The 26273-nt window shown below is 45.7% G+C and overlaps 1 protein-coding gene across 3 annotated transcripts; it reads left to right on the forward strand.

Moving 5' to 3' along the window:
- The first annotated feature begins 1572 nt into the window (after positions 1-1572).
- dlc (deltaC) lies at positions 1573-21813 on the forward strand. 3 transcript variants are annotated; one of them, XM_085371333.1, is made up of 10 exons: positions 1573-1754; positions 1960-2202; positions 2438-2495; positions 2768-3025; positions 4015-4203; positions 6708-6877; positions 7895-8114; positions 17963-18698; positions 18921-19035; positions 20537-21813. In XM_085371333.1, the coding sequence occupies exons 1-10, from the start codon at positions 1704-1706 to the stop codon at positions 20540-20542; spliced, it is 2046 nt and encodes a 681-aa protein (XP_085227459.1). In that variant the 5' UTR covers positions 1573-1703; the 3' UTR covers positions 20543-21813. The 3 variants fall into 3 exon arrangements, with proteins under 3 accessions (XP_085227459.1, XP_085227457.1, XP_085227458.1); XM_085371331.1 differs by lacking the exon at positions 20537-21813 and having other exon boundaries at positions 18921-19635; XM_085371332.1 differs by lacking the exon at positions 20537-21813 and having other exon boundaries at positions 17963-18689; positions 18921-19635.
- The last annotated feature ends 4460 nt before the right edge of the window (positions 21814-26273 follow it).

Consider the following 26273-nt stretch of genomic DNA (forward strand, 5'->3'; position numbering starts at 1 on the left):
AAGGTGCATGTAATCTAGATTGAAATCTCATTTGTTGAAGTGTGTGTGAGGCGTGCCTCAGCTACGGCAGCCTGGAGGCGCAAAAGCTGAGGAACGAGGAGCTTGTTTCAGACAGCAGCTCCGAGGCTGCACCTGAGGGCGAGTGTTAGATAAAGAAAGATTATTATGAACTGTGGATCATGCAGAGCTGCTGTAGTGCAAGAGTAGAAATATGTCAAAGATCAGCAGAGATCCCTGTAAATGATTATTTTGTTTGGTTTAAGTTCGCCCCATTGCTTATGTTGATGAAAAATAACGACGTCACTCTGTCCCACTGTGACGTGTGACACCGACCTGAAGAACAGCGAGTATAACTGGGCTCCCAAAATGACTCGGTTGGTGTTGGAGAGCCCTGATGGGTAAAAAGCAAACCAGTGATGAGAAAGAAGCAAAACTCCAAACGGGACAAAGCAGCTGTAAGTGTGCGTGTGACGGACAGCTGGACTGGGCTCTTCATTCTTTTCTAACATCTCTCACAGCAGAGTCTGAGTCATTAAACTAAACTGAATGTATGAGACTGAGCCACAGCTCGATCACAGAAACGTGGAAAGTGCTTTAGTTTGATTACTATCAGGTGACTTCACTGAACACAAATTCTCAGTGATTGATTTATTTGTGTAACCTGTGCAGTCCCCGCAGATTAAAGACTGCAGATTAAAGACTGCAGATATCTTTAATCTGCAAATATAAAAAACTGTGAAACACATCAGTCCAATTCCGGACCAACAGCTGAATTTGTTGGTTTTATTGGTTTCAGCAGCTCTAAATCAAACAATAAAAGTTTCGCGCATTTTAAACTCAACCTCTGAATATAAAAATCTCAGGCGACGTGTCAGGATAAGTTGTGGTGATTTAATCCTGCCACACTAAGAACTTGACAGGACCACGTTCAGGTTCTTCTGACTTCGCTGTTTCGCGCTTCAGAGCTTCAAAACCACCCACCATAATTTCAGTCTTCCTCCCCACTCGTGGGACGGCACGCGACAGGAGAGGCGCGTGTGGTGTGCGCGGAGAGGTAGTTTCACTTCCACAGCACATTTCACTGCCTCAGCGTGCTGACCGCAGAAGGTAAATACCTGCGGACACTTTGTGACGTCACAGAGGCAGTAAAAGCAGCGCCTCGGTCGTGAGCGTTTGGCTCCTGGCACTTTGCTGCGTAATTGCACCATCAGCTGGTGAAAGCCAATCAAAGCATCCCCCCCGTCCCTCAGCCCCCGTCCCTCGTGACATCGTCACACAGAGTGTTGGAAATCTGTATAATCTGAGTGGCTCAGGCTTCGTGTTCTCGCAGCGCTGGAGAAAAGAAGCGCCTGAAAAATAAAAAGTTAAAAGAACGCGTAAAGCGTGCGTAACGGCGCGCGGCATGGGGAGTTTCACTCACTGCTGCTTTTGTTTTTCTTTCGTTCTAAACTCATTTCACAGAAACATCAGCACAGCAGCCCTCCCTCCTTGCAGTCGACGCACCTCCTTCCTGCCCTCCTCCTGAGGTATAAAGGAGGTGGGACGACAGCTGCGGTCCAGAGTTCAGCGCGGAGCGGATTAAACTTTGTTTCAGTTCGGGTTGCCCACCGCGGACACTGCCCGCTCTTTCTGGAGGTTTTTCTTCGTCTCTCCGTTTGATTTTGGATCCTTTGGACTTTACGCACTGGACCTGTGGACGCGCCATGGCACGCTCGCTGCTGCCGTGTCTCCTGCTGCTCGCCTTGGCACAGACGGTGAGTGACAGCGCTCACGGGACCCACGGGGGCGTGGGGCTTTGTTGATGCTTTTGTTAAACTGTTGTGTTACGTGTTTCGGACACGCTGCGCTGCAGAAACCGCGCGCGTCGGGTTTGTGATGCAGACGTGCGCCGTTTTGCAGTGATGAATTCGTGTGCGTCTTTGCACCAGGTGACTCCTCTCCTCTCTTTGCCCCCCTCAGGCTCTTACCGCCGGAGTTTTCGAGCTCAAGATCGACTCCTTCACCAGCTCCAGCGGCATCTGTGGCCAAAAGTCTGAGGACTGCCTGATTTTTTTCCGCGTGTGCCTCAAACACTCGCAGAACGTTATTAAGCCGGAGCCGCCGTGCACGTACGGCGAAGCGTTCACGGATGTCTTCGACGCCGACTCCAACTCCATCTCCGAGAGAGAGCCCATAAGAGTGCAGTTTCAATTCAAGTGGCCGGTAAGTAACGACAGTCACGCGTGTTTCAGGCGTGACAGCAGCGCAGCGAATGCACTAAAGGAGTTATTTCTTTATTGCTCTTGAAATCTTAAAGGTTTTCAGCCACAAACATCCAGAGAAGAAGAAACTTTTCTCAAAAGCCTCAGAAAGACAAAGCAAACTCAAATGTGCCGTTTCCCTCCACGTCTACTAACATCTAACTAACTAAGATGTTTCCTTTTCCGGTTACTTTCAGGGGACGTTCTCTCTGATCATTGAAGCCTGGAAGGCGGACGCTCCAGGACGGTCCATAGGTAAACTCCCGACGCATCGCCGCCGGCTCACCGGCAGGTGGCGACAGCTCACACAATCAGGCCTCATGCTCACAGTTCATCTTCCCGCACAGAGAATCCACTCGTGATTCGTACCTGTGAACATCAACAAGCACCAGATAAAGACACTTAAAACTATTATTTGTTAATGTTTACTATCGCCACAGACGAACATAATTAAAAACACGAGTGGTGTTTTTGTCTGATGATGATGATGATGATGATGATGATGATGATGATGTATTTCCAACCAGAGAATCCGAACAACCTGATCAGCCGGCTGGCCACCCGCCACAAGCTGAGGGTTGGAGAGGACTGGACCAAGGGCGAGAACACCAGCAACCAGAGCGAGCTCCACTACTCCTACCACGTCGTGTGCAAGGAGTTCTACCACGGGGAGGCCTGCTCCGCCTACTGCCGGCCACGCAACGACACCTTCGGCCACTACACCTGTGACAAGGAAGGGAAGATTAACTGCCTGGAGGGCTGGAAAGGAGAGTATTGCACAGTGGGTGAGTGTCCTCTGTGATGCTTTCAGCAATTCAACAGAAATTGTCCTTTAAGGTGTAATTTTACTGCTTATGATCATTTGAGGAGAGTCATTGGTGCCCTTCTCACTTAAGATTACACCCAGAGTCACACGCTGAGCAAAGCTGTTTTTAACGGCTCCAGTCTCACGAAAATATACTAAAAACGTTCAATGATGCAACAAAACTGGCTCCAAATCAGGAGCGATCTCTTGTTTTCTTACAGTAGTGCCAGTAGTGCAACTCCTCCTCCTGAGCTCCCTCCATTTTTTATTCTAACGTTTCTCCTGCTGAGGAGGGGGGGGGGGGGGTAAAGAATGGGACCCTTGGCAGCCTTGAAATTGTGAAGTCAAGCAGTTGTCAGTGCCACCGCTGGCCCTGGTGGCTGCAGGGGACAAAAAAGAGATGTTAGAGCTTATGTCGTTTCCAGTGTGCGTGTGTGCCTCTGAGGTCTGCTCCTTTTGTTTTGAGATCAACAATGGGCCCCCAGTCGGCCCCCGGCCCGCCCGCCTTTAAGGGGACACGCGCTGCAGCTTAATGTGTGCTGCCTTGCGTGAAAGGAGACAGCATGTGTTGCTTTTGTTGTGCGGGCCAGCTGCTTCGTTCAGCACTTAACAAGCACTTGTAGGGGAGGTGTGTGTGTGTGTGTGTGTGTGTGTGTGTGTGTGTGTGTGCGTGTATTCATTCAGTTTTAAGGTGAGCTTTCAGCAGGTCCAGGTTAAAGTGAGTCTCCAGGAAATTAAAGAAAGTTAACGTGATGCAGTCATGTAATCGTGACCGTGTGTGAGTTTAAGAAGGAGTCCCTTAGACGGGTGAGGAGCTGTTTTGTCTCTCTCTCTCTCACACACACACACACACACACACACACACACACACAGTCATGATAATATTTCCTCCCTTCCCTCTCTTTCTTGCGTTCTTTGACCTTCCTCCTCCTGCCCTCTCTCTCCCTGCGTCCCTCCTCCTCCCATCAGCCATCTGTGCAGGGTGCAGCGAGCAGCATGGTTTCTGCAAGTCTCCCCGGGAGTGCGTGTGCCAGCAGGGCTGGCAGGGCAAGAGCTGCGACGAGTGCGTCCGACACCCCGGCTGCAAACACGGGACCTGTAAGCTGCCCTGGCAGTGCGACTGCAGGGAAGGCTGGGGCGGCCTGTACTGCGACCAAGGTGGGTTTAAACCTGCGGGAGCGTCGCCCCGGTGGGGTTAACGGGCAGCTGAGGGTTTCCTTTGCAGGTTCAAGCATACCCCCACCCCACCCCCACAACAAACTGACGCTGCGGCTGATTTGTAACTTCTCCTTTTTCTGTTTATTGAAATAAATCCACACACTTTCAGAGCTGCAAAAAGATTCACCCAGTTTGTTGGCAACGATTTAAACTTTCAGGAAAACAGTGTGAAGCTGATGTATTTCACTATGAGGTGTTTTTCTGCCTGTACGTCAGCTGTTACTGTCCTCCCACAGTGACGCATTTTAGCTGAAACTATGATTTATTTCACAACTCTCATCGAACAGCAAGTAAAAACCAAGAGTGCTCTTTAAAGATGTTTTATTTTTAGTTTAAGGAAGTGTAGAGCTGTTTTTAACCATCGTTTCTGATGCCGGAGGCGTCTGACTAACTAAGATCAGATTAATTTGTCACTTATATCTTTAAATGACCTGATATGATGCAATTTATTCACAATATAGAAGAAGCTTGGGGCTGATATGAAACGAGGGCTGCATTCGTGTGGAAGCAAACCCCTTTGCAGACAAGCTTTTGGTTCACCGCATCAGTTATTTTCTGTTTCAGAAACTTTTACCTGAAATGTCAGCAGACATCGTGTCAGCAGCTCTAAATACATTTCTGACAATCTTTAGAAATAAGCTGCTGGTTTAGTTTTATGAGCCAATAACAGTTTTTAAGTGACTGTAACAATGATTACTTTATACGCAGGTTCTTTAAAGCCACGCACCACAGCAGGTTAGCCACACAAATGTTGTGTTTCATGCACTTTGCTGCTGAACCTTCAGTTCAGATGATTGTTTTTGCTGTGACGCAGTGAAGAGTAATCATGAACATTTCATATAAAGAATTTAAACATTCAGTTTTGTCTTTGGTGACACAAACTTTTGGCCACAGCGGTTTTTAAATCCCAGAACTGAGAACTGTGCTGCCATGCAGAGCTATGACCTCTGACCCTGCTCATCTGCAGAATATCAATAGATTTAAGGTTAAAGATTGAACACATTAAAGACAAATTTCCACATTTGATAACAGATCTTTATGAGGGGATGTTTTTATGTGTGTCATCTGCATGTATGCAGAAAAAAGCCACATGTACTGTGTTTAAATGAAGACGGTTATGTTGGGCCAGTATAACCAAAACATGAACAATAAATATGTTTTTCTTCCCACAAAGTCCAGACAGGGCAGTGGGAGGGTGGTGGGATGGTAGAAAAGCCATTTCTAATATTCCCCTCAGACGTGACACTGCTGGTGCCTGACCGGACATCCATATGTGACGAGCTGGGAGAAAAACAGTCCCACTGTTGCTTCCATCGATGACGCCGAGCACAGAGGACACCGAGTCCTCTATTTGAACTTTTAACGGCAGGATTTGGCACCCTGGGAATGAGGATTTGCTCCTCAGCAGCATTTGATCATTTATAAAAGTAAACCTTTAGACAAAGGCACCGAGGTTGACAGCATTGTGTTTGAGCTGAAGCGGGGCACCTCAGGGCGCCATCCTGAGTCCTTTTACATTTTCCTTAATACCTTTCCTTTTATTTTCCTTTTTTGTACATATGTTCACACACCGATCACTCGCATTGATCCAAGTAATCTAATAACAGCTCACATGACAAACTTTCTGTCTTTTTGCCTCTACATGCACCGCTCAGGGTTTACATTATTTGCATTCTGGTTATGGATAATTACATTGCTTTAAAGTGATTGTTCAGTAGACTCAAAAATGTTCAGGTACCTAAAACTTAACTACATGTTGCATTTCAAATGAAGTCCTGAACATTTTTGCTTTTCCCGTTCTGAACAGTAAACTGTCAGCTTAACCAAACCTCTCACCTCTAAGATACATCACCAATCACCTGCTGATTGATTAGGGTTACGTGGATCTGTGTTTGAGATCTGCAGCAGAATAGTAGCAGTAGAATAAATATTGTTGTAAATGTTAAATTACCTGCCTGCTGCTGTCGTGGTTAATGCGACAGTTTCCAACTGTGTCAGCTGGTTTTAGCATTTCAAACAGAAACATGTTGTTTAGTGTTTTACAGCAGCTCCATCTGTCGCTGCAGAGATGAGCTGGACTCGTGAATTATGTTTGCAAGAAAACACATGAATCGCATTGTGAACAGGGAACTCCACAGATGTGTCTGTGTGAAATTAGAAATATCAATCATAATAACAAAACCAAAACACTTTAATTTAGTGGCACTGAGGGGATTTTGTTGTGGTTTTGAGTTCGACTTTCAAACACCAAAGATAAGATAAAACTTTATTAATCCCTCGGGTGGGTTCCTCTGGGAAATTTGGTTTCCAAAAGCACAGCACCGACACCGACAAGGATTATGGTAACAATCAAAACACTAAAACAGCAGGCGCCACAGTTGCCTCGTCTCTTGTTGTGGATGTTGTTGTTTCCCGTTTCCTGTAATCTTCTTTCTTCACTGCAGACCTGAATTACTGCACCAACCACAAGCCGTGCCAGAACGGCGCCTCCTGCACCAACACCGGCGAGGGCAGCTATACGTGCGCCTGCCGGCCCGGCTACACCGGCAAAGACTGCGAGGTCGAAGTCAACGAGTGCGACAGCAACCCCTGCAGGAACGGCGGCAGCTGCAACGTAAGTCAGCAACGGGCTCGGTGCAGCCAAACCTCCTTTTCTTTAACTCTTCAGATCGTTTAGGAAGTAACTCCCAACTTTACCAGCTTCTCACGTGCAGGATAGAGCGTTTCCTGGCGGAGTAGCATGTTGGAACAAAAATGCCAGACACAGTCGGACTGGATGTCAAGCTGTTAGCCCTGAGAGGTCAGAGGTCACTGATGGTCACTGTTATGGCCCGTCTAGGCGCGGCCAGACCACAACAAAAAGGCGGTCCACCCCTACATGCTCCTACATTAAACCAACATAGTGACACAGTGAACGGTCTGCCGGTTGGGTCGGGCCGAGGATGAATCACCTGGCAGTCCCTGGCGGTGTCTTCTTATGCGCTGCCTCCCGGTTGTTAGCCAGTCGGTACGATCCATCCACCCTGGATGCACCAATCATGGAGGAGCACCTGCACACTCAGTCGTAACAGTCACGCTAATCCAAATCTTGTTGTGCAAAGTCTTAGCAATCAGGGAGGAAAAAACAAAGAGTAATCAGCTGGTGTGCATTTCCAATAAAGCGTTTTTCTCCACAACTGAGGTAAAGGTCGGGGTCGGGGTCAGGGTCGGGGTCAGGTTAGGGGAATGGGGCTGTTGGTGATGATGGTTTAGAACTTAGTGTTAACACTGTTCGCTCATCATCATCTTTTAGGGAGCCTGAAGCATGAAGTAATTGTCAGTAAATGTTTCATTCATCAGTGCTGTTTATTGAACCTTCTGATAAATTAAAATAGTATCTTAAACAAAATCTCACACTAATGTTCACAAAGCTAATTCTGACAGTGCTTATACCTCAGAGGGGTAACGGTGCGGATTGCTGGTGCAAAGTCCGTGTGATTTTGCTGATGATGTAATAGTTCACCGAACTATAACCTGCACTAACTGCTCGCAGCAGGCCGCACCTTTGCTAACCGATGCTGCAGAATCAGAATCACACGCAGCTTTGCTTGTCGCCTCCTCACCTTGTTCTTCTCCTCTGTCTCTCCTCCAGGACTCGGAGAACGATTACTCCTGCACGTGCCCTCAGGGTTTCTACGGGAAGAGCTGCGAGATCAGCGCCATGAGGTGCGCTGACGGGCCGTGCTTTAATGGAGGCACTTGCATACAGGAAGACACCGGCGGGTACACCTGCCGCTGCCCGTCCAACTTCACAGGCTCCAACTGTGAGAAGAGGATGGATCGATGCAGCAGCAGCAGCCCCTGCACTAACGGTACCAGTCGAGTGTAGCCCAGTTCATGCACTTCACATCATCAGAAACACAGAGTGCCGTCTGATCTCTAACCATGCTAAAGTTCACAGTTACGCTTTCTATGTTATCCTAGTACGTTTTAAGTTCTCTTTGAATGATGTTTGGCCACAGACTGTTCACACAGGGCCAGAACGACCCTCAGACCTCCAGGCTGACGACCCCAAATGGGCTCGAATCCACAAGGCTGCAGATTCCATATACTCTCTATCTATTACATGTAAAGTCACATATTTGAAAGCTTTTTACTGCTTTTAGCTCATGAAAATCTAAAGCACTGTATCTCATATTATTAGAATGTATATAAATAAAGATTTGCATACAGAGACTTCTGATAGCAGTTGATTCACACACGTGGTTGGAGTCCCATTACCACGAACCGCTGCATCAGTGTGTCGTGGACATGGCGAGCGTGTTGTTGCTCAGGCGTTGTTGAAGCTGTGACGGCCACCAGCTCCTGTCGGGTGCGTCTCGTGTTCCTGTCGTGGTTAGCAAACCTCGTCAGCAGTTGGAAGCATGAAGTGCGCTAGCATCTTCTGGTAGATGGCTGCGCCGATTTTGGACGACACCCCAAACCATCACAGAAACCTGACATTAGACTTCAGACCCCTGGATTCTGTGTCTCCGACTTCCTCCAGGACCTTCGTTTCCAAACAAAATGCAAAACTTACTTCAGTGAAAAGAGAAATTTGGCTCCTCGAGGATCAGCTCAGTCCAGGTCAACAGTCGTCCCCGCGGTTGTGTTTGCATGTAGTCAACTAGACCAAAAGCTGCACGGTGTTTATGCTGTTCCAACAGTGAACGACGCAAACCTGAAATATTTCTAATAATTTGAGATACTGGAATTTTGGTTTTCATGAGCTATAAGGCGTAAAAATAAAACTTTCACGTTTTTGGTAATAAAAATCGAATATATCAAAGTTCCATCGGCTCAGCCTGGCAGCTGGATTCAGCATCTGTTCAGGGTCACCAGCAGAGCCCCTCAGGAGCTCCTGGGCAACGTCTAAGGCAGGGGTGTCAAACTCCAGGCCTCAAGGGCCGGAGTCCTGCAGGTTTTAGATCTCACCCTGGGTTAACACACCTGAATCACACGATTAGTTCATCATCAGGCATCTGGAGAACTTCAGGACATGTTGAGGACGTAATTTAGCCATTTAAATCAGCTGTCCTGTATCAAGGTTACGTCTAAAACCTGCCCTCGAGGCCTGGAGTTCGACACCTGTGGTCCAAGGGTTGGTTTAGCCTCCTGTAAACAGTCGGCTTGATGATTAACAGGAAATAGTTGACAGACCTCTCAGAATTCACACATGTGGAGCAACACTTACTTTTAATTCAGTGCCGTGGTGACACGATGCACGCTGCTGCGTTTGCTCCTCTGCAGATACATTTGGAATAAGTCATGCAAGTCAAAGGACAGAATAAAAATAGAAGCAGCGAAATACTTCAAAATACGTTCCTGAGAAGAAGCAGGTCAGTGAGGAACTGGAGGAAGCAGCCGCCCAGGCTTTTGAAGCATCATCACAGCATCGCATGAGTCATCAGAGAAAACTGAAAACTGTGACTTTGCTGTGTCTCTGCTAACACACACACACACACACACAGTTTATAATTGTGTGTGAAATATTGAGATACCTTTGCATTCAAACGCCTTCATAGACGTGCACGTGTGTGTTTGCAGGGACTCGTGCATTCCTAGTGAAGTTTTGACGCCACAACATACGTCGAAAACATCACTGTTAAAAATCTTATTAGGTCCCCATTAACCACTTTTATACAATGAACAGAACCAGGCAGATATTATGACTTAATACCATTTTTGAACTTTCCTCAGAAACAAATGTAACGAGAGAGAGGGCTCACGTTTGCATTTTCACCTGGTCTGCGTGTGAGCCAATCACAGGCATGTTTCACACACTGTAGGAGTTCCAGAGGTGGCTGTGGAGAGGGACACGCTCTGGTAAAGGACAAAGACGGTCGTGCTGGTTTATTTTCTCGATCGCGTGCTTTCTGAGCTGCTGCTGCAAACTGAATACAAACAGAACAGCAGGCTCGGCTTTATTGTTCCAACAGTCCTGTTTGTACTTGCCAGATAAGACTGAACCACGTAACAGCAGCCTCCTATCAGTGCATCCAAAACACGTTGGGAGCAGGAAAAGCTGATAGAAAGTTGAGATACTCTGTGCCTGTGCAGTTCAGACGTGCAAGTGGCTGACATCCATGTAAACAATGCAGTAAATGCGCACTCACGCGTGTTTAATCCGTGAAACTAATATCCGATTTGTTCGCTAACCAGCGTTGGCGTCTGTGCAGCTAAAAATAGCAGCCGAAGTCTCTGAATGAGATCGCTGCAGCTCAAAGTGTAAAGAGGGACTGAGCTGCAGGAATGTGTCCAGTCTGGCTGCTTTTCTTTATTACGTGCAGATTCTTTGAATGCTTCTCAGCTTATCAGAGTTTGGTGCTTTTTCTCACCTGCTGTTTGTGCGACTCTTCAGCTCTGATGATTTTACTGCAGTGGCTTTGCGTTGGCGGCCTTGGCTTAAAGCCTCGACATCCCAAAGGCTGGGCCGTGCATCAGTTAAACTTTAATTTAAATACTGCTATAAATCAATGTCCCACAGTGCACAGGCTGCAGTAATGATTAAATAATGACACGTGAAACAACCACAACACACAGAAATGCACCAGAGTTTCAACCAGTTCAGTTTCATTGTGTTTACTTTCGTTGTCACCCAGCAGTCAGGTTAAGTGAAAGGTCGCTCCTGTCGGAGTCAACACAGTCTTACAGTCTTCGTCTAAATAAAAAATAGTTGCAGATTCGGTGCTTTGTAGGCGCCGTGTGAGCTTGAAGATATCAGTGCATATTTTAGACATGGCTGCTACAGCTCGCGTAACCTGCTGAGGTTTTGAAGCATTTCAGCTCCAACGGTCATTTTCTTTGTTTCCTGATATTTTGATGACTCGGGTTGGCGCTGAGGTCACCGAGGATGATTCAGACATCAGAGGGTTGACTTCTCAGCTGGTATATGTGGCTTGAAGTGCAGGGACAGCCTCAGGAAAATCAAATCTCAGTGCATCATCTGCGTCACTGGGATGTTAATCTGTCTTCTGATCAGCAGCGTGTTGCTCTAAACTGCACAGCTGTGGTAGAGTTCAGGTTTGAGGTGTTTTTGGTAATAAGACACAAAAAAGAGCAAATGATGTTACTGTTTGGTGACTCCTACCTGTCTGGCTGCAGCTTTCCATTACAGTTAACGGTCTCTCCTCTCTACATGACAGAAATATAAAAAGCATTACTGAGACGAGGCCTGATGTTTGTGTTGGAGCAGATCAAAGTCACCTTTGTTTATTTTGCTGGTTCCCAGTTTCCCGGTCAGCACTGATAACATCACTCATATCTTATCAGGTTCTGGAGCCGGTAAATTCATATTCAGAATATGAATATTTGGAATTTGCATGCTTAGATGAAATGCATTCATTTGCAGCGACTCGTTTGGGGCTCGGCTTAGTCTTGCCCAGAGTGCGAAGGCTGGTGTGGAGAGAATCGGAGCTAAACTCCTGTAAACCTCACAGCGAGCCTTTCAGATGTGATAGAACATGAATTACCAGTCCCGACTCTTCCTGGGAATCGTTATGTTGTCATTTGTTGTTCTTGTTGTGAACCCAAATATTTCTCTGCTGCCAACGAAGGATAGGAGCGGATAAAACATCTGCTTATGCTTCTCGGTTTATATTTCAGTTGATGAAGCATGACATGAGCTTTATTACCCGCAGCCTAACGTAGGCTGAGAGCTCCTTAACGCGATTTAGAGCTTTGATGTTGCCATGACTGTAGCGCCAACAACGCTCGGCACAAGCAGCTGCAGAAATGTAGATTTTCATCAGCTTCACAGAGTTAAAAGCACATTAGTAGCTCTGTTCTTCCTCCACCTGCCCTCACGATGGTCATATCTGTCTGTCGCTGGCTTATGAGCCAAAGTTTATTTTGAAGACCGTCTCTCACTGCAGGCATGAGTGGAAGCAGGTTAGCATGACTGTTGTGCATGTCGCACGGCTTTTACAATAAAGTTTGCAAGCACTCGTCAACCCTGCACTGAATTGTTCCAGTGTTTGGAAAATGTTGAGTCCTTTCTGCTCTGAGCACAATTTATGATGCAAAGTTAAACGTAACTGTACACAGACGTGGACCTGCGATCTTTAAACGCTTGTAATCAAAGACATGTGTCGGGACGAGTGCCAGGCTTTGCGTAGATCCCTACTCGGACCACCAAAGCAGCTGCTAATGATCAGGGTATGGATTCAGGCCGTGTGGCTGAGCGACCTGTAGTGTCCTGTAGTGTCCTGGACCTCGTTTAGATCCGTTTGGTACCCAGAAGACTTGGCTGCTGCCATCTGGGGGCGTCTTTGCAATGACGAGGGTGCGCTTGGTCAGCATAATCAACGTTAGCCGCTCCACCTGCGAGTGGTGTTAGTGCTGTGTGTGTGTTGCTTGGCGGGAGCTCTCGAACATGTCTCGTCACCTCCCGCACAATTACAAACACTGTGTCCTCGTTGCCTTAAACAAACCTGTTTTCGCAGCAGCTCTGGAGACGAGCTCGTCCTTTTGTTCACCTACCTGATTGCACTCGACTCTGTCGAGAGTCCAGCTCTGCTGCCAGCTGTTAACAGTCTGATAGAGTTTTCATCCACGGCTCATTTCTTCCTGGAAATGCAGACCAGAGCTTCACAACAGCAAGATAACCATAAAGTCGGCTCATAGTGGCACGCAAATATCCGCAGACGTGTGTGTGATTCCTGAGAAGTCAGTTAATGCAAACGATCCAGGAAACACAGTGAAAGTTTTCATTTCTCTTTTCAAGCAGTTTATTCTTATCAGTATTATTTTCTCTTATTTGTGTCCAGAACTTCAAATTGCTCCAGATCAATAATCCATAATAGTTCAACTGTAGTTGATCATAAATATTGATTCAGGCTTTTTGGTACTGATAGTATTCAATCATATACACGCTGAATATTCAAATGTCATAAATATCACTAATTAAACTGTGATGTAACCTCATCATATACTTAAAGCACTGTGCAAAAGTCTTGAGTCAGTCACGTCTTTATCGTTTGCTTACACAGAACCTGAGTGTACAGATTTTTACACACTGGCCACGTTTTCACTCGTGTTCTGTCCAGGGCCCTGTTTCAGGAAGCCGGTTTAGTGCAAACTCTGAGTAAGTATACCCTGAGATAACGAAAACTCTGGGTTTTCGGTTTCACAAAGCGAGTTTAGATTGATCCTGAGTGAGTCACTATGATGACACACTCCGTGAAGCTAACCTGCCCCCTAGCAGGTTTACTTCAACTAACCCTGACTGTCTCCGCCTCTTTGTCAGAAACCTGACTGTAGGAAGTGTCGGACATGGCGTGCTCCGTCCTTGAAGAGCCAGTAGATGTTGAAGCCCAAATTCTCCGCAGAGCTCTCCGCCGGGAGAGAGTGATTAGAGCGCGTTTGGACATTTGATCATTTCCTGATGATTTCCTGTGTGAACGTTACCGTTTTTCAGCACAATCTATAATTTATTTGGATAACATCCTCAGGCCATATATTACGCATGTGACACATCGCGGACATGCTCTCAGTTCATTGCATATTATTTGTATTGCACTTCGTTTTTTTGCAAACGGGAGCTTTCTGTATAATATTGGTGACGCTGAGCACGTTTCCAAGGCTACCGTCTGTCGGGCAGTCAGGAATGTTACAGTTGCACTGAAACGTCTCCTGTACTCGTCTGTGGTGTTCCCCGGTCATAGACCCACAAGATTTATCAAAGAGGGATTCCACAAAATTGCAGGTATCAGGATGAACGAAACTTAATTCATGATGTGGTGATATTTGAACTACTACTTAAATTTTACATTTATTTTCACGGTTCCCAGGCGTGATTGGCTGTATAGATGGCACTCACATTCCAATCATTGCTCCTTCAGTAAATGAAGGAGACTATGTGAACAGGAAGTCTTTCCACAGCATTAATGTACAGGTACATAGTTCCCTGTAGCATTTCAAACTAACAAATTATTTCATTATAGTAATGGATGCTAATTTGTGTTCTCTGCACTGTGAAGATCATATGTGATGCTGCCAACATTATCACAAATGTGGAAGCCAACTGCTCAGCCTCTGTGAGTGGTGGTGGTGGTGGAGGACCCCCACCTGTTTTTCGGGCCTCCGCTTTTTTTTCTGTTGGCTATAACGGGTCACATTTGAGCATACAGAGTAAGCAAATATGTACTTGTAATGTGCTCAGATAATTTCAATAAGTGCTTACAGAGGGGAAATTAATGTAGCCTCTAACTGCAATTGATTTACATCGGACAAACAGACCAAGCACTATGGCTCATAATACAATTACACCTTACCTGTTTGGACTATATTTTTATATTTCATTTTTACTTGCTGCCAGGCACGTTTGGGGCCTGTTGGGTTGCACCTGCGCTCACATCACAAAATAAAATGTATGAAATAAAAAATAAAATATAATAAAATAACGTGTTAAATGGGTGGAAATCCCTCGATCAATGTTTAAATTAACACTCACGCATTGACTCTGTCGGCTATGTTTGCCATGCATGCTCCCTTTCTTTTGCAGCTGAGGCTGCGTTACTTTTTTCCCGCAAAATTTGCATGTTATCGGCATATGCTGCCATCAGAATTTCGGCCTCAAGCGCTGTAAGATACATTGACCGCGCCTTCTTTCCCTCCGTCTCCATGGTGACTCGCTTAATCTGTGCTCCACTAATCAGGGCTTTATGTATCCTCGTGTGCGCGTTTAACTTGGGGTTAAAGCAACTCCGCGTTGACTGAACTAATTGTTATCAGCCTTTCTGAAACCGAATATTCCGAGTTGGACAGTTCGGGGTTACTCAACCCTGAGTATCGTTTTTCACTCTGAGTTTTCTAAACCGGCTTCCTGAAATAGGGCCCTGATCTTGTACCTGATGACACAAAGGCTCCTAACAAGAGAACCGGTGTCGTGTACGTATAACACACAACTTAGCCACTGTGAAATTGTATCTTTAGGCTCATTGTTACCAGCAGCCTGTCATAAACACACATCAGTTGTTTCCATTTCTTTAGTTCAATCAAAGATTTCACATTTTGACATAAAAATATTTGGGGGTGAAAAAAGTGATTTCCAAGCAGCCGGATGTGTCTTGTCATGGTGTGCGGTGTGTCGGGATGATGGTCGCGGTCATCCTGATGCTGCAGGATCAGGTCGGTATGCAGAGAGGTCGGGAGAGACACGGTAGAGGCTCTGTATTATTTGGGCTGTGGTCAGTGGTGTTGCAGATCTTTATGCAACTATGAACTCTGAAAAAGAACCATCGGATTTTCTTCCACCGTGTAGTACCACCTGGAAACCGTCTGTCTGCTAACGGCTTCATTTTTCAGCACAGTGATGATTCAAACACAGGGCCGATACAGTAAAACCATTCCTTCATGGAAAAACACACATCTGATCAGTCATTGGTCGGCCTCCCCAGAGCCTGGACCTCAGTTTGGGATCATCCCGACAGAGAGAAGAACAAAAGGCAGAAAGAAAAGCTTTGAATCCTTCAGGACGTCTGGAGAACTGTTCCTGAAGATCCTCACAGACGTTACAGAAGCTGGCACAGAGGTCAAGCTGGAACCGGACAAACTCCCCAAAAAACACAAGGAAATTTGGATAATTCAAGACTTTTGCACAGTATTTCATGTGATTTAATTCAGCGTGTTTAATGTGCAATCGACTGTTTTACATCTGGGGGGTTGGGGACGTCTGGGGATATCGTGCCCTCGTCAGGCAGACAAGATGTCTGAGCTGTTTAGAGCTGTGGAGATAAACATATCCTCACCTCAGAGAACGTCTGTGAGAAAGTTTGAGGGATAGGAGAGTTATCAAAAACAGTATGAAAGCATTCTTGTGTTAATAAAGGAGGCGGATAAACTTGACTTCTTTCCCACAACAGGTCTGCATCTTTGCTGCTGCCGTAAAGAGTCAGAAGAGCACCAGATATCGTAGAGAAGTATTTCCAACAAATAGTTTTGGGTTGTTTGAAGAAACTTGACTCATTAGGGATGGACGTGTCCTGTGGCGGACACTGGGATGTTTGTAGAGACCGCTGCCTCCGGGGAGTGTCGTCGCTACGAGCAACTGTCCTGACCTAATATGCAAAATGGTTTTGGTGAGACACGAGTGTTTAGTTGCTAGATAATGTTTTTTATTCTCTGTAAGTAGTGTTAATGTTGTAGCTGACAGCCGTGTGTGTGTGTGTGTGTGTGTGTGTGTGTGTGTGTGTGTGTGTGTGTGTGTGTGTGTGTGTGTGTGTGTGTGTATGTGTGTGTGTGTGTGTGAGGAAAACACAACAAAACCGCTGGAGTTCACCGTGCAGGATGTTTTGCTGTTTGATTTCTATAATCTGTGGTCTGTGGTTGGGTAACCTGTTCTCGTGCGAGCTGGGCCAACAGTCAGTTTAAAGTTTCACGTCGTTTACGAGAGGAGACGCATTATCAGGGTCAGACGGCTCCACCGGCAGACCTGGCATTAATAAAGGAAGCATATCTCAGAGTTTATAATTAAACAACAGTCATCATCGGCCTATCATCCGCCCCCGCTTCTCGGGGTGCCTGTCGACCCCTCAGTTCTCCCTGAGGTTCTCATTAACATGTGGCCGCCTGCTTATCTTCAATCTGCAGTCATTCCTGTCTTTCAGTGAGCCTGACAGAGGGTAAAAAAATACTGCTGCCTGATAGATGACGCTGTGCTCTGTTTACAGTGTTGCAACACAGAACAACCAAATATGGGTCTGTTTTTACAGCACACAGCCTGCAGTTTGGAATAACAGCCCAACATGAACCCATACATGGCTGCAGGATCAGTGCCTCTCCCCTCCTAAAAATGCTTTTAGAGCACGAAATCCCAGCAAAAGCAAAAATGAATCATTTGTTAGCTAATTTGTGATGCGCATCTTCTCCTGTTTCAGAGAAGTTAAACTGAAATGACGGATATGGCTGTTTAAGTTTTATAGTCCACTGTTCTGGCAGATCACATGACTTCCTGGTGCTGGAAAACAACTTCTCAGGATGTTTCTAATCACACATGTTTTTCTGAGGGGCATCTGTTGAGAGGAAATGTTGTAAAGAACATTTTTCCCCTCCCGCTCTCAGCCCCGGCTCGTCCTTCCTCTGTCCAGATGGAGTTTGCTTCGTTGTGGCAAGTCTGCAGGGTTCAAAATGTCTTCTGCACACTGTCGGCTTAATTATTACCACAGTTTGTCAAATTTTCAGAAACCTGGTTTCTTTTCTTTCTTTCTTTTGTTGTTTTTTTAGAATGAAACTGTGGAGTATTTAGCCTCCTCCGGCCTCCCCCAAGGCTCTGCTGTGGTTCCCCTGTTTTTTCTAGTCCACATACTAATACTCAGAAATACCAGTGAACGTATGAGACGTTTAGAGCGATTCAATGATGAGTATTTCACAAAAACCTTGTTTCCCGTGTCTGCTGTATGGCTTTAGCTCGTAAGCAGGGCTGAAGGCATCAGAATCTATTAAACGTCTACACACTTTATTTCCTTTCCAAATGATGCTTCATGGCCAACATGCTAACTACATATCTGGTAACACTTACTGCTCAGCAGAATAAATGACCCTAAAACTGGGGCCCGTTTCACCTCTTTGAAGTCTCAACATCAGTCAGTAGCAGATGAACATCTGCCCTCTTCTGCTTTACCTTGCCAGTTGTTTCCTCCAGTTGTTATTAACACACACCTGTTTTTTTTCCTGTCTGCAGGTGCTCAGTGTTTTGACGTTGGCAGCATCGTCATGTGTCGCTGTCAGCCAGGCTTCACCGGCTCTCGCTGCGAGACCAACATCGACGACTGTGCCAGCAATCCCTGCAGGAACGGCGGCACCTGCTTCGACAGAATCAACAACTACAGCTGCACGTGCACCCTCGGCTTCTCCGGCAAGGACTGCACGGTGCACGCCAGCCTCTGCGACCAGTTCCCGTGCGAAAACGGCGGCACGTGTTTCACCCACTTCACCGGCCCCGTGTGCCAGTGCCCGCGAAACTTCATGGGCACGCGCTGCGAACACTCTCTCAAGCCAACTGTGAAACCGGCCGCAAATGGAGACCCTCCAGCGGCCATGATTGCCGCTATTGCTCTGGGAATAGTGACATTTTCCCTGCTGGTGTGCGCCGCCATCTTCGTTCTGCGCCACCTGTACCGGGGCAGGGAGCTGAGAGCCCTTTCCACGTCAGTAAAAAACGACCTGGTGACGGTGAACAACCGCAACGCGGTGATTGGCGGAGGGGCGCTCAAGAACGGGAGCTTACCTGGAGCGACTCTGGGCAGCCTGAAGGAGAAAGAGGCCTTCCTCCTCCCGGGAGCTCATCTTAAAATGTCCAATAAGGATGTAGCGCTGGTGGACAAGGGCAGCGACAACGTGGCCATGTTTAAAAACAAAATGGCAGATTACAACCTGGCAAAGGAGGAGCAGCACCTGGACAAGAACAAGTATGACCTGTAAGGACCTGATGGTTTGATAGTTATCTCTGTTTCTGTTTGTGCTTCGTTCCTGTAAGTTTAATTCAGACAAGTCGCAGCTCGTTGTGTCTTAACTGATCAGTCCATGGTGGGGGGGGATCTTCACTGAGTCTTGCTGTCAAAATCTTTGTTTGCTGTTGGATCAACCTTCCCTCTCTCCGTCTGTCTGTCTGTCTGTCTCGCTCTTGTTTCCTCTAACAGTAAGAAATGCGAGCCGTCCGTCATCGTCCCTCCTCTCAGTTTTGCAAAGGACAGTCTGTATCACTCAGTGTTCATCATCCCAGACCAGCTGGAGCAGTGTGTGTTTGCTACTGAGGTGAGGAACACAACCACGCGAGCGTTTATCTCTCCGTTGTTGACTTGGGTCGATCACATTACTATTACAAGGATTCATTTTGTTAATGGAAGAGTGGCAGCGAAACGCAGAATGGGAGGCTGAGGAAGGTTCAAAGTTCAAAGTCGTCTTTAAACATCTGACACTGAATTTACACTTTGGTTTTTCTCTGCAAGCTCGACGAAGCAAAATTAAACTTGGTTCAACGTGTCTTTGCTCAGCATGTCCAGAGCATTAAATTCATACTGTTATACAAATGACTTGAACTCGATGAGGATGATGGACGGCTGTGTGTGTGGGTCCAGTGTGTGCACAATAATCTAGATAAAAAAAGTTAGTAACTGTTAGTAACATTTCCTCTAAAAGTGGAAATGAGAAGGCAAATTTAGAGCAGCTGACATCTGCAGAAAAAAGCCACCAGGATTGTATTTTTCATATTATTAATAGTATTTACCGGTTTATTGACTTGCTTGCTCGGTGCATGAGAGAGGTTCACTCTCAGGGCTTTTGTGCCACAGAGAAACATTATTACTGTTAATCGTCTGTTTTATGCAAACTTTTTGAAATAATTAATTCTAAATGTAGCCAGACTCAAAGTCTCACGTCAGGACTTCATCTTTATGTAGGCCAGGGGTCCAACTCCAGTCCTCGAGGGCCGCTGTCCAGCATGTGTTCAGGTTCTGAGTCTTGCTAATGACCTACTAATGTTATTCAGGTGTGTTGCAGCGGGACACATGGAAAGGTTTCAGGACAGCGGCCCTCGAGGACTGGAGTTGGACCCCTGATGCAGGCTCTGCTATTTTAGCATCACAACATTGTGATTGGTCGGTTGGAGTAATATGATATGCACCAGATGCCCCTTTCTTTCACTCTAATGCTCAGCACTGATGTTTGCATGTCTTCTGGCTACAATGTTCCAGCTTATCTGTAAGTCCATAAGAAAGAACAAAGCTGTGACCTCTGAGTGAGAGATTTTTTGCAAAAAACTGGAAAAAACGCCCCCCGTAGGGGTGAGAAAATGAATACATCCTAGTACTGCAGTATTCTGTGTGACGATGCAAGGACACAAAATATTAATGTCTTATAAATTCAATTGAACTGCTGGCAAATTGTGCTATGTTATTGCAATACTGCGCCTATCACAAAATGTAAAGAATGCTAATATCCCGTCGTCAGTGTTATTGTTTAGATATCGTGCTGACCTAATCACAACTGTGAATGTGAGAGTCAGCGACACTGATTTCACTGCAGCTCCATAAATTGCAGAGAAATGAAGCACAGCAGTGTTTCAGGCGGGCTGCTCGCTGAAAGTACAAACTTTTTTCTAACAGGTCCGGACTGGTCCCAGTGCCTCCAGGTGGAAGAGGTTAAAAACACTTATTAATATTTCTTCTAACGTTGTGCTTCATGAATGATGTTCATGGCGCAGTGCAGTGATGCCGTACGCTGATGACTAACCGCTGCTTCTCTGTCTCGTTCTCAGGTATAACCTGAGATTTTTCAGACCACCAGCAAAGGATCTTTTCTGCTGAGGGCCTGAAAGTGTTTTGTCCAGAACAGTATACCCAGAGGATCTATTCTACACACAGTTTTTTAATTTAATATTTATTACTGCTGCTCAATGGAGAGACTTCTGTTGTTTTAGTCTGCTTGGATACTGTCAATGTTCGGATGGCAATGAGAAGACGAGGGAGGAAAGACTGAACGTCTGGCATCATTTGCACTATTCATTCTTTAAATCTTGCCCTGACTTTCTGTCTCTGCACTCTTTCTTAATCTTCTTTGGATCCACGATCGAAACGATCGAAGCGAGAATTGTCCGCCTCTCACACAGACGGGTGCCTTAGCTATGCTCCCTAATTTCGCAATCATCAGAGGACCTGCTCGCAGAAATGGGAGGCAAACCTCTTTCTTTTAGGTCAAACAGCCGTACCTTTCCACAGATCATGTATCTGTGACCTGGGCTGGATAGTTTGTGACAACGATTCTGTCGTCCACCTTCAATCGCCGTTCAATTTTTCCTCGTCACATTGTGGCCTGTTCAGTATGAAAAATATCCGCCTTACAATCACCAAACCTGCAGAATCCAAAGTGCCTCTGTCCCTAAAAACATCAAAAAGACTTGAAGCCAGCAATCAGAGTGAGAACGTCACTGTCTGATGTTCTCCCAGAAGACTGGACGAGTTTTATTATGGTTTTTAATGGTAAGTTCAAATCCTGCGCTGAGCCTGTCAGTCCACCCGTCTCTGAGCCCCAGTTGTATCTCCAGCCTTCAGCCCTGGATATTAATCGCTGTGTAAATGATGTTTCAGGTGAACTGGGGGGGGGCTTTGTTCCCCTAATAACAATCAGCTGTTTCCTGCCTTTCCGCCTTGTGAATTGAAAGATAATCAAAGTCGAACCGTTGGGCTGGATTCATCGTACGGGTCCATTTGTTCCCAGCTGAATTTTATATTTCTATTAATCAAAAAGCTAAACTTCAAAGCTGCCTTCATGAAACCGCTGCAGACCCAGTTCAGTCGGTCTGACAATAAAAACGCCGCTGACGGGTTTTTTTGCTTTTATATAAGAAAAAAAAGAAAACGTTTTTTATCAGTGAAGGACTCCAAAGAGCTTTTATTCCTTTGTTTTTTTTAATAATCCATTTGATACCAAAAATACGTGTTGTTCTTGTGTAGACGTGTCTTTGTATTATCTTCATTAATTTAAGAGAACAATGCAATGTGTACATGCCTCCCAGAAGAACGTTTTCCTATTTAATTTTGCTCGTTGTAAATAATTTTGTATTTATGAAAGAGAATTGTACATATGTCTACGTTAATGTGCCCAATGTCTCCATCAGAATCAACAAATATATATTTTTCTTAAATAAATTAGAAAAATAATATTAACATTATCTGTACTGTGTTTTTCTTTCTGTCTGTGTAACCGAGACTTTGTACATTTCCATGTCTACAAACTAAATTTAGGCTCTCAGTTGAGCCTCCAGCTTATTTTATGTCGAGGACCAAAACTGCCGACGTGTTAAATGACAAAAAAAGGAGGTAAATACATGACAAACCACAATAAAAGCAGTCGTAGTCGAGTATTTCATTTATTTACAGATTATACCCATCATTTTTTTTATGTCCAGTGCTCACAACATTAATAAGAATTCATTTATAATAACTCACTATTTAATTTCCTTTGTATTATTTATTTATTTCATTTATTAATAATAATCTTTACTTGTAATTTCCTTCGTTTCCACCGAGTTTTGAAAAGACGCCATCCTTCTGTTTTATTCTGCGCTGATAATAAATCCACGATGTCCACCGATCGCCTTCTGTCGTTCCCGATGACAGCTTAAAAAAATGGTCCCGTGGTCCTGGAGCCAGTGAAGCCCAGCATTAATGAAACGTATCTGTATTCATACAATCATCGATCATTTTATGAGACCTCTTTAACCTTCCCTACCAAACCATAGTCAGTGCGACGACTGAATAAAGTCTTATTAGTCCTGTAAATGGAATCAGATGCAGGAAAATTACGATTTAAAAGCCTCCAGAGTCATAAAACACACACTGGTAGCTGCACAATCAGCTGTGTGTGTGTGTGTGTGTGTGTGTGTGTGTGTGTGTGCAGAATATTCACAGTAGTCCACAGAGAGCTGTGCAGTTGTCAGACCAAAACATGGACACTGAGTATCAGAATCAGAATACTTTATTCATCCCGAGGGAAATTAGGGGTTACAGCAGGCAGCACGCTAATGGCGCATGCTTACCTCAGTGTTTACAGCGTCCCAATAAATTTCACTTTACTGCTCCAACAGGCCGGACTTCATGAAGCCATGATGACTGCCTCACCTACCTGCTACCTTCTCTCTCAGCGATCAGGCTAACGAGTGCCTAAGCTGAGGAAGAGGAGAGCTATGTGTTCGTGGACACGTAACATTTCTTGTTAGCTGGAACTCTTTCGTTTCCCCCTTCATAACAACTGTTTATAACTCACCTGTTTCGATTAGTCATTAATGTTTGCATTATCAGGGGCGTGGCTTCTTTGACCGACAGGTGGATGGGGACGCAGGTGGCTGTAGCTGCTAGCTGTCTGCTAGGCTTCCCCTGAGCTAACTGGAGTCCCTGAACTGGACCTCTGGCTGCGTTTGTGCTGTTGGAGTGTGTTTAACGACATGTCCTGGTGGTTTTACAAAGATTTTGCATTAACTGTTAAGGAATTTCAGTCATTTTCACACACAGCCTGGCCTTCCATTTGTTGAGTGTAACCGGCGGTTTGCACCTTTTGACCGTAGACTCTGACAGCAATGCATCTGTCTCATCGAGCATATTCACCACTTGGTTAGTTGTGACGTTGTTTTCCTGAACCATAGAAATAATCCTGTCATCATTCGCTTCATGTGTCTTCTGTGGTCTTTTGTAGATTGTTTTTCCTCTCTACCTGATAGGCTTAAGAAACCCAAATAAACATAACAATGGTATCTTGGAATCAGCTGTTTAATTTGTCCATGAATATTGAGAGAACGGGACACGGCTGGTCATACCACGATCGTCTGATTTAAAATCCACTGCACTGGTGTATGGAAGCAAATCCACAAAACAAAGGTCCATAAGTTTATGGGCACAGACTGAAATCGTGTTGCAAACATCTCATCCACACTTTGGAGTTTGGTGCTCTAATGAATATTAGGCTGAGGCAGAAGCTATACAGGTTCTCAGTGTTGCACAGAGTCACCCACATCTTTGCTGTCTTATCTTTACACCTCGGTTGAAAAGCTGAATAGAAGAAGAACTTCTCCAACGGATGTGACAAACTTCCTTCTTTGTCCGTCTCCTGCCGGTTCACCTCCCTCCTCCCCTCAGTCCTTTGTCTGCTTTTCTTTTGTTTCCCTTTCTCTTTGCTTTCACGTTCTCACTTTAAACTTTGATCTGATGTTGTTGTTTTGACTCCTGGCTAATGAGTAGCTTCTGCCACGTGTCACTTCCGACTCTGGCTCACCTGCTGTCCACCTGGCTGGCTGTGTCTCTGAAAACACACACACACACACCTGTCTTCAGAATGAACTGTGAACTCTGCTGAATCAGTGAGCTCAAAGGTCACGACGTCTGAGCGTTGAGCCTGTTAATAGTTGAATTCTATTGAACCTCTAACATGGTCACTGCTTGGAGGGGGCCTGTGGTGGTGGTCTGCAGTGCTGCTGCAGGGGAGGCGAACGCACCTGAGCTGCATCTGCAGTCACACCTCGGCTAGCTCCTGGACTGTACAGCAACCGTGAGTGTAAATAAAGATTACGCTGCAAAGCATGAGCGTGTCATCGGGTCTGCCGTGGTCACAGGGCCAATCAAGGTTAAGGGCAAAGATAAGGTAGCAGAGCAGTCTAAGGCTGCGTCCACACTAACGTGTTTTCATTTGACAGCACATGGTTTTCTCTCCGTTTTGGCCTCCCGTCCACACTGAGACATACATTTCAAAACAGCGCTTTCATGTCACAGTGTGAATCAGAATCAGAATACTTTATTCATCCCGAGGGAAATTAGGGGTTACAGCAGGCAGCACGCTAATGGCGCATGCGCACTCACAAAGGAACCTTCTGACCAACTTTACACAAACATCACATTGGGCAGACATGTCAGAAGGTAGGCTGATAGGAAAAAAACAACGAAAATACACTACATGAGGTAAGAGGAGGAGAAAAAAAAACTCCACTCAGACTGAGCTCCTAGTGGGAGAACAGTTTGATAACAGAAAAAACACCTCAGCACAAAAGCACATGACTATCAATACACCATAGAAACACGAGACAAGCAACAGGGGCGGGTAAAGGGTAAGAGAGAGCCGGCGTAGACAGCGCATCCGGTCCTGCAGCATCTGTGCTGGTCCAGTTGACTGCTATCATCCCCGGTAGGGCACAAGCATCGAAGGCGTTGGAAAGGGAGGGGGATGAGTGAGTGCTTATCAGTGTAAGTGTGTGTGTGTGCGTGTCCATAGTTTAGCTGAGACAGTGTCCTTCGGCCTATCAGGCTAAGTAAACAGTCCTCCAGCCAATCCAGGTGTCCTTCATGGGGCGGGAAGAATAGTCATCACACAGTCGTTATCAGGGAGTTGTTTTGGTGGGCTCCAGCCTTGGGCCTGCAGCTGGGGCCGTGGTGTCCAAATGTTGAATATTGTTGATTTCTCCTTTGTGAGCAGCTCGAATTCTAGCACTCCGAGGCTGGTCTCTCAATCTCCCGTTGAAGAGCTGCGAGCCTCCCCATGATGGTATCAAACTTCAGTTCCAAGGTGTTGTCAGTCTTTTGATTCTGAGACTTCACAACTGCAGTGATCCGTTCCGCGATGTTTTCCAACTGTCGCTCAAGGGTCTCATTTTGAGCAGGCCTCTCTCTGATGTTTCCCCTCATACGCTCAATGGTGTTGTTTTGAGCCTTCACAGCAGCTGTAAGCGTCTCCAAGGTGTTGACCATATTACGTTCGTTGTGAGAGGTCGCACCTCCACCCGTCCATCGTGTAACCGGCAGGGAAAGTCCCTCCAGGGCACTCAGGCTCTCCCGAGCCCCGACTTCTCGTTAAGGGTGTCAATAGCACTCAGAGACCAGTTGATCAAATCCATAATTCTCTTTTAGGTTTAGAGAACGACAGTGAGAGAGTGTTCCAGGGAAGTGAAATACACACAAGACAAGACAAGGACATAGAGGCGAAGCAGGGAAGATAAGGGTGAGGAGGAGAGGAGAAAGTGCGACCGCCTTCGCTGAGAGCTCAAGAAAGACGGTGAAAACAGTCATGTGATGCAGTCATGTGACCAATTAAACAATGATAGCGGAGGGCATTACACAGCAGTTGTTTTGATTGACAGCCCTATTAAAGATTAATGTCTGTTCATGCCCCAGAGAGCTTTTCTTCAAATTCTTTAATTCTCACTCACTTTTGCAACTTTGTGCTTTTGTGTTACTCGCAGCAACAACTCCTCATTGTTAGTCCATTTAAAAAAACTCGCTGCTTTTCCTCAACATTTTACTGCGACCTTTCAAAGAGCTGGAAAGTAAAGGAGCGTCAGACTAAATGAGGCAGGTTGAATCTTCTTGCGTTTCAAGCATGCGCAGAACTGGAACGTAAGCATTTTCTGCCATTTCAATGTGGATGCACAACTCTGAAAACAACTGAAAACACTAGCGTGGACGCGGAGCGTTTTCAAACAAAAACACAGTTTTTTTTAGACGAAAACGCCGTTT

This window comes from Diplotaxodon limnothrissa, linkage group LG14 (assembly GCF_057381915.1).
Source record: "Diplotaxodon limnothrissa isolate DT_005_m linkage group LG14, D_limnothrissa_male_GT1.1, whole genome shotgun sequence".
Lineage (NCBI taxonomy): Eukaryota > Metazoa > Chordata > Actinopteri > Cichliformes > Cichlidae > Diplotaxodon > Diplotaxodon limnothrissa.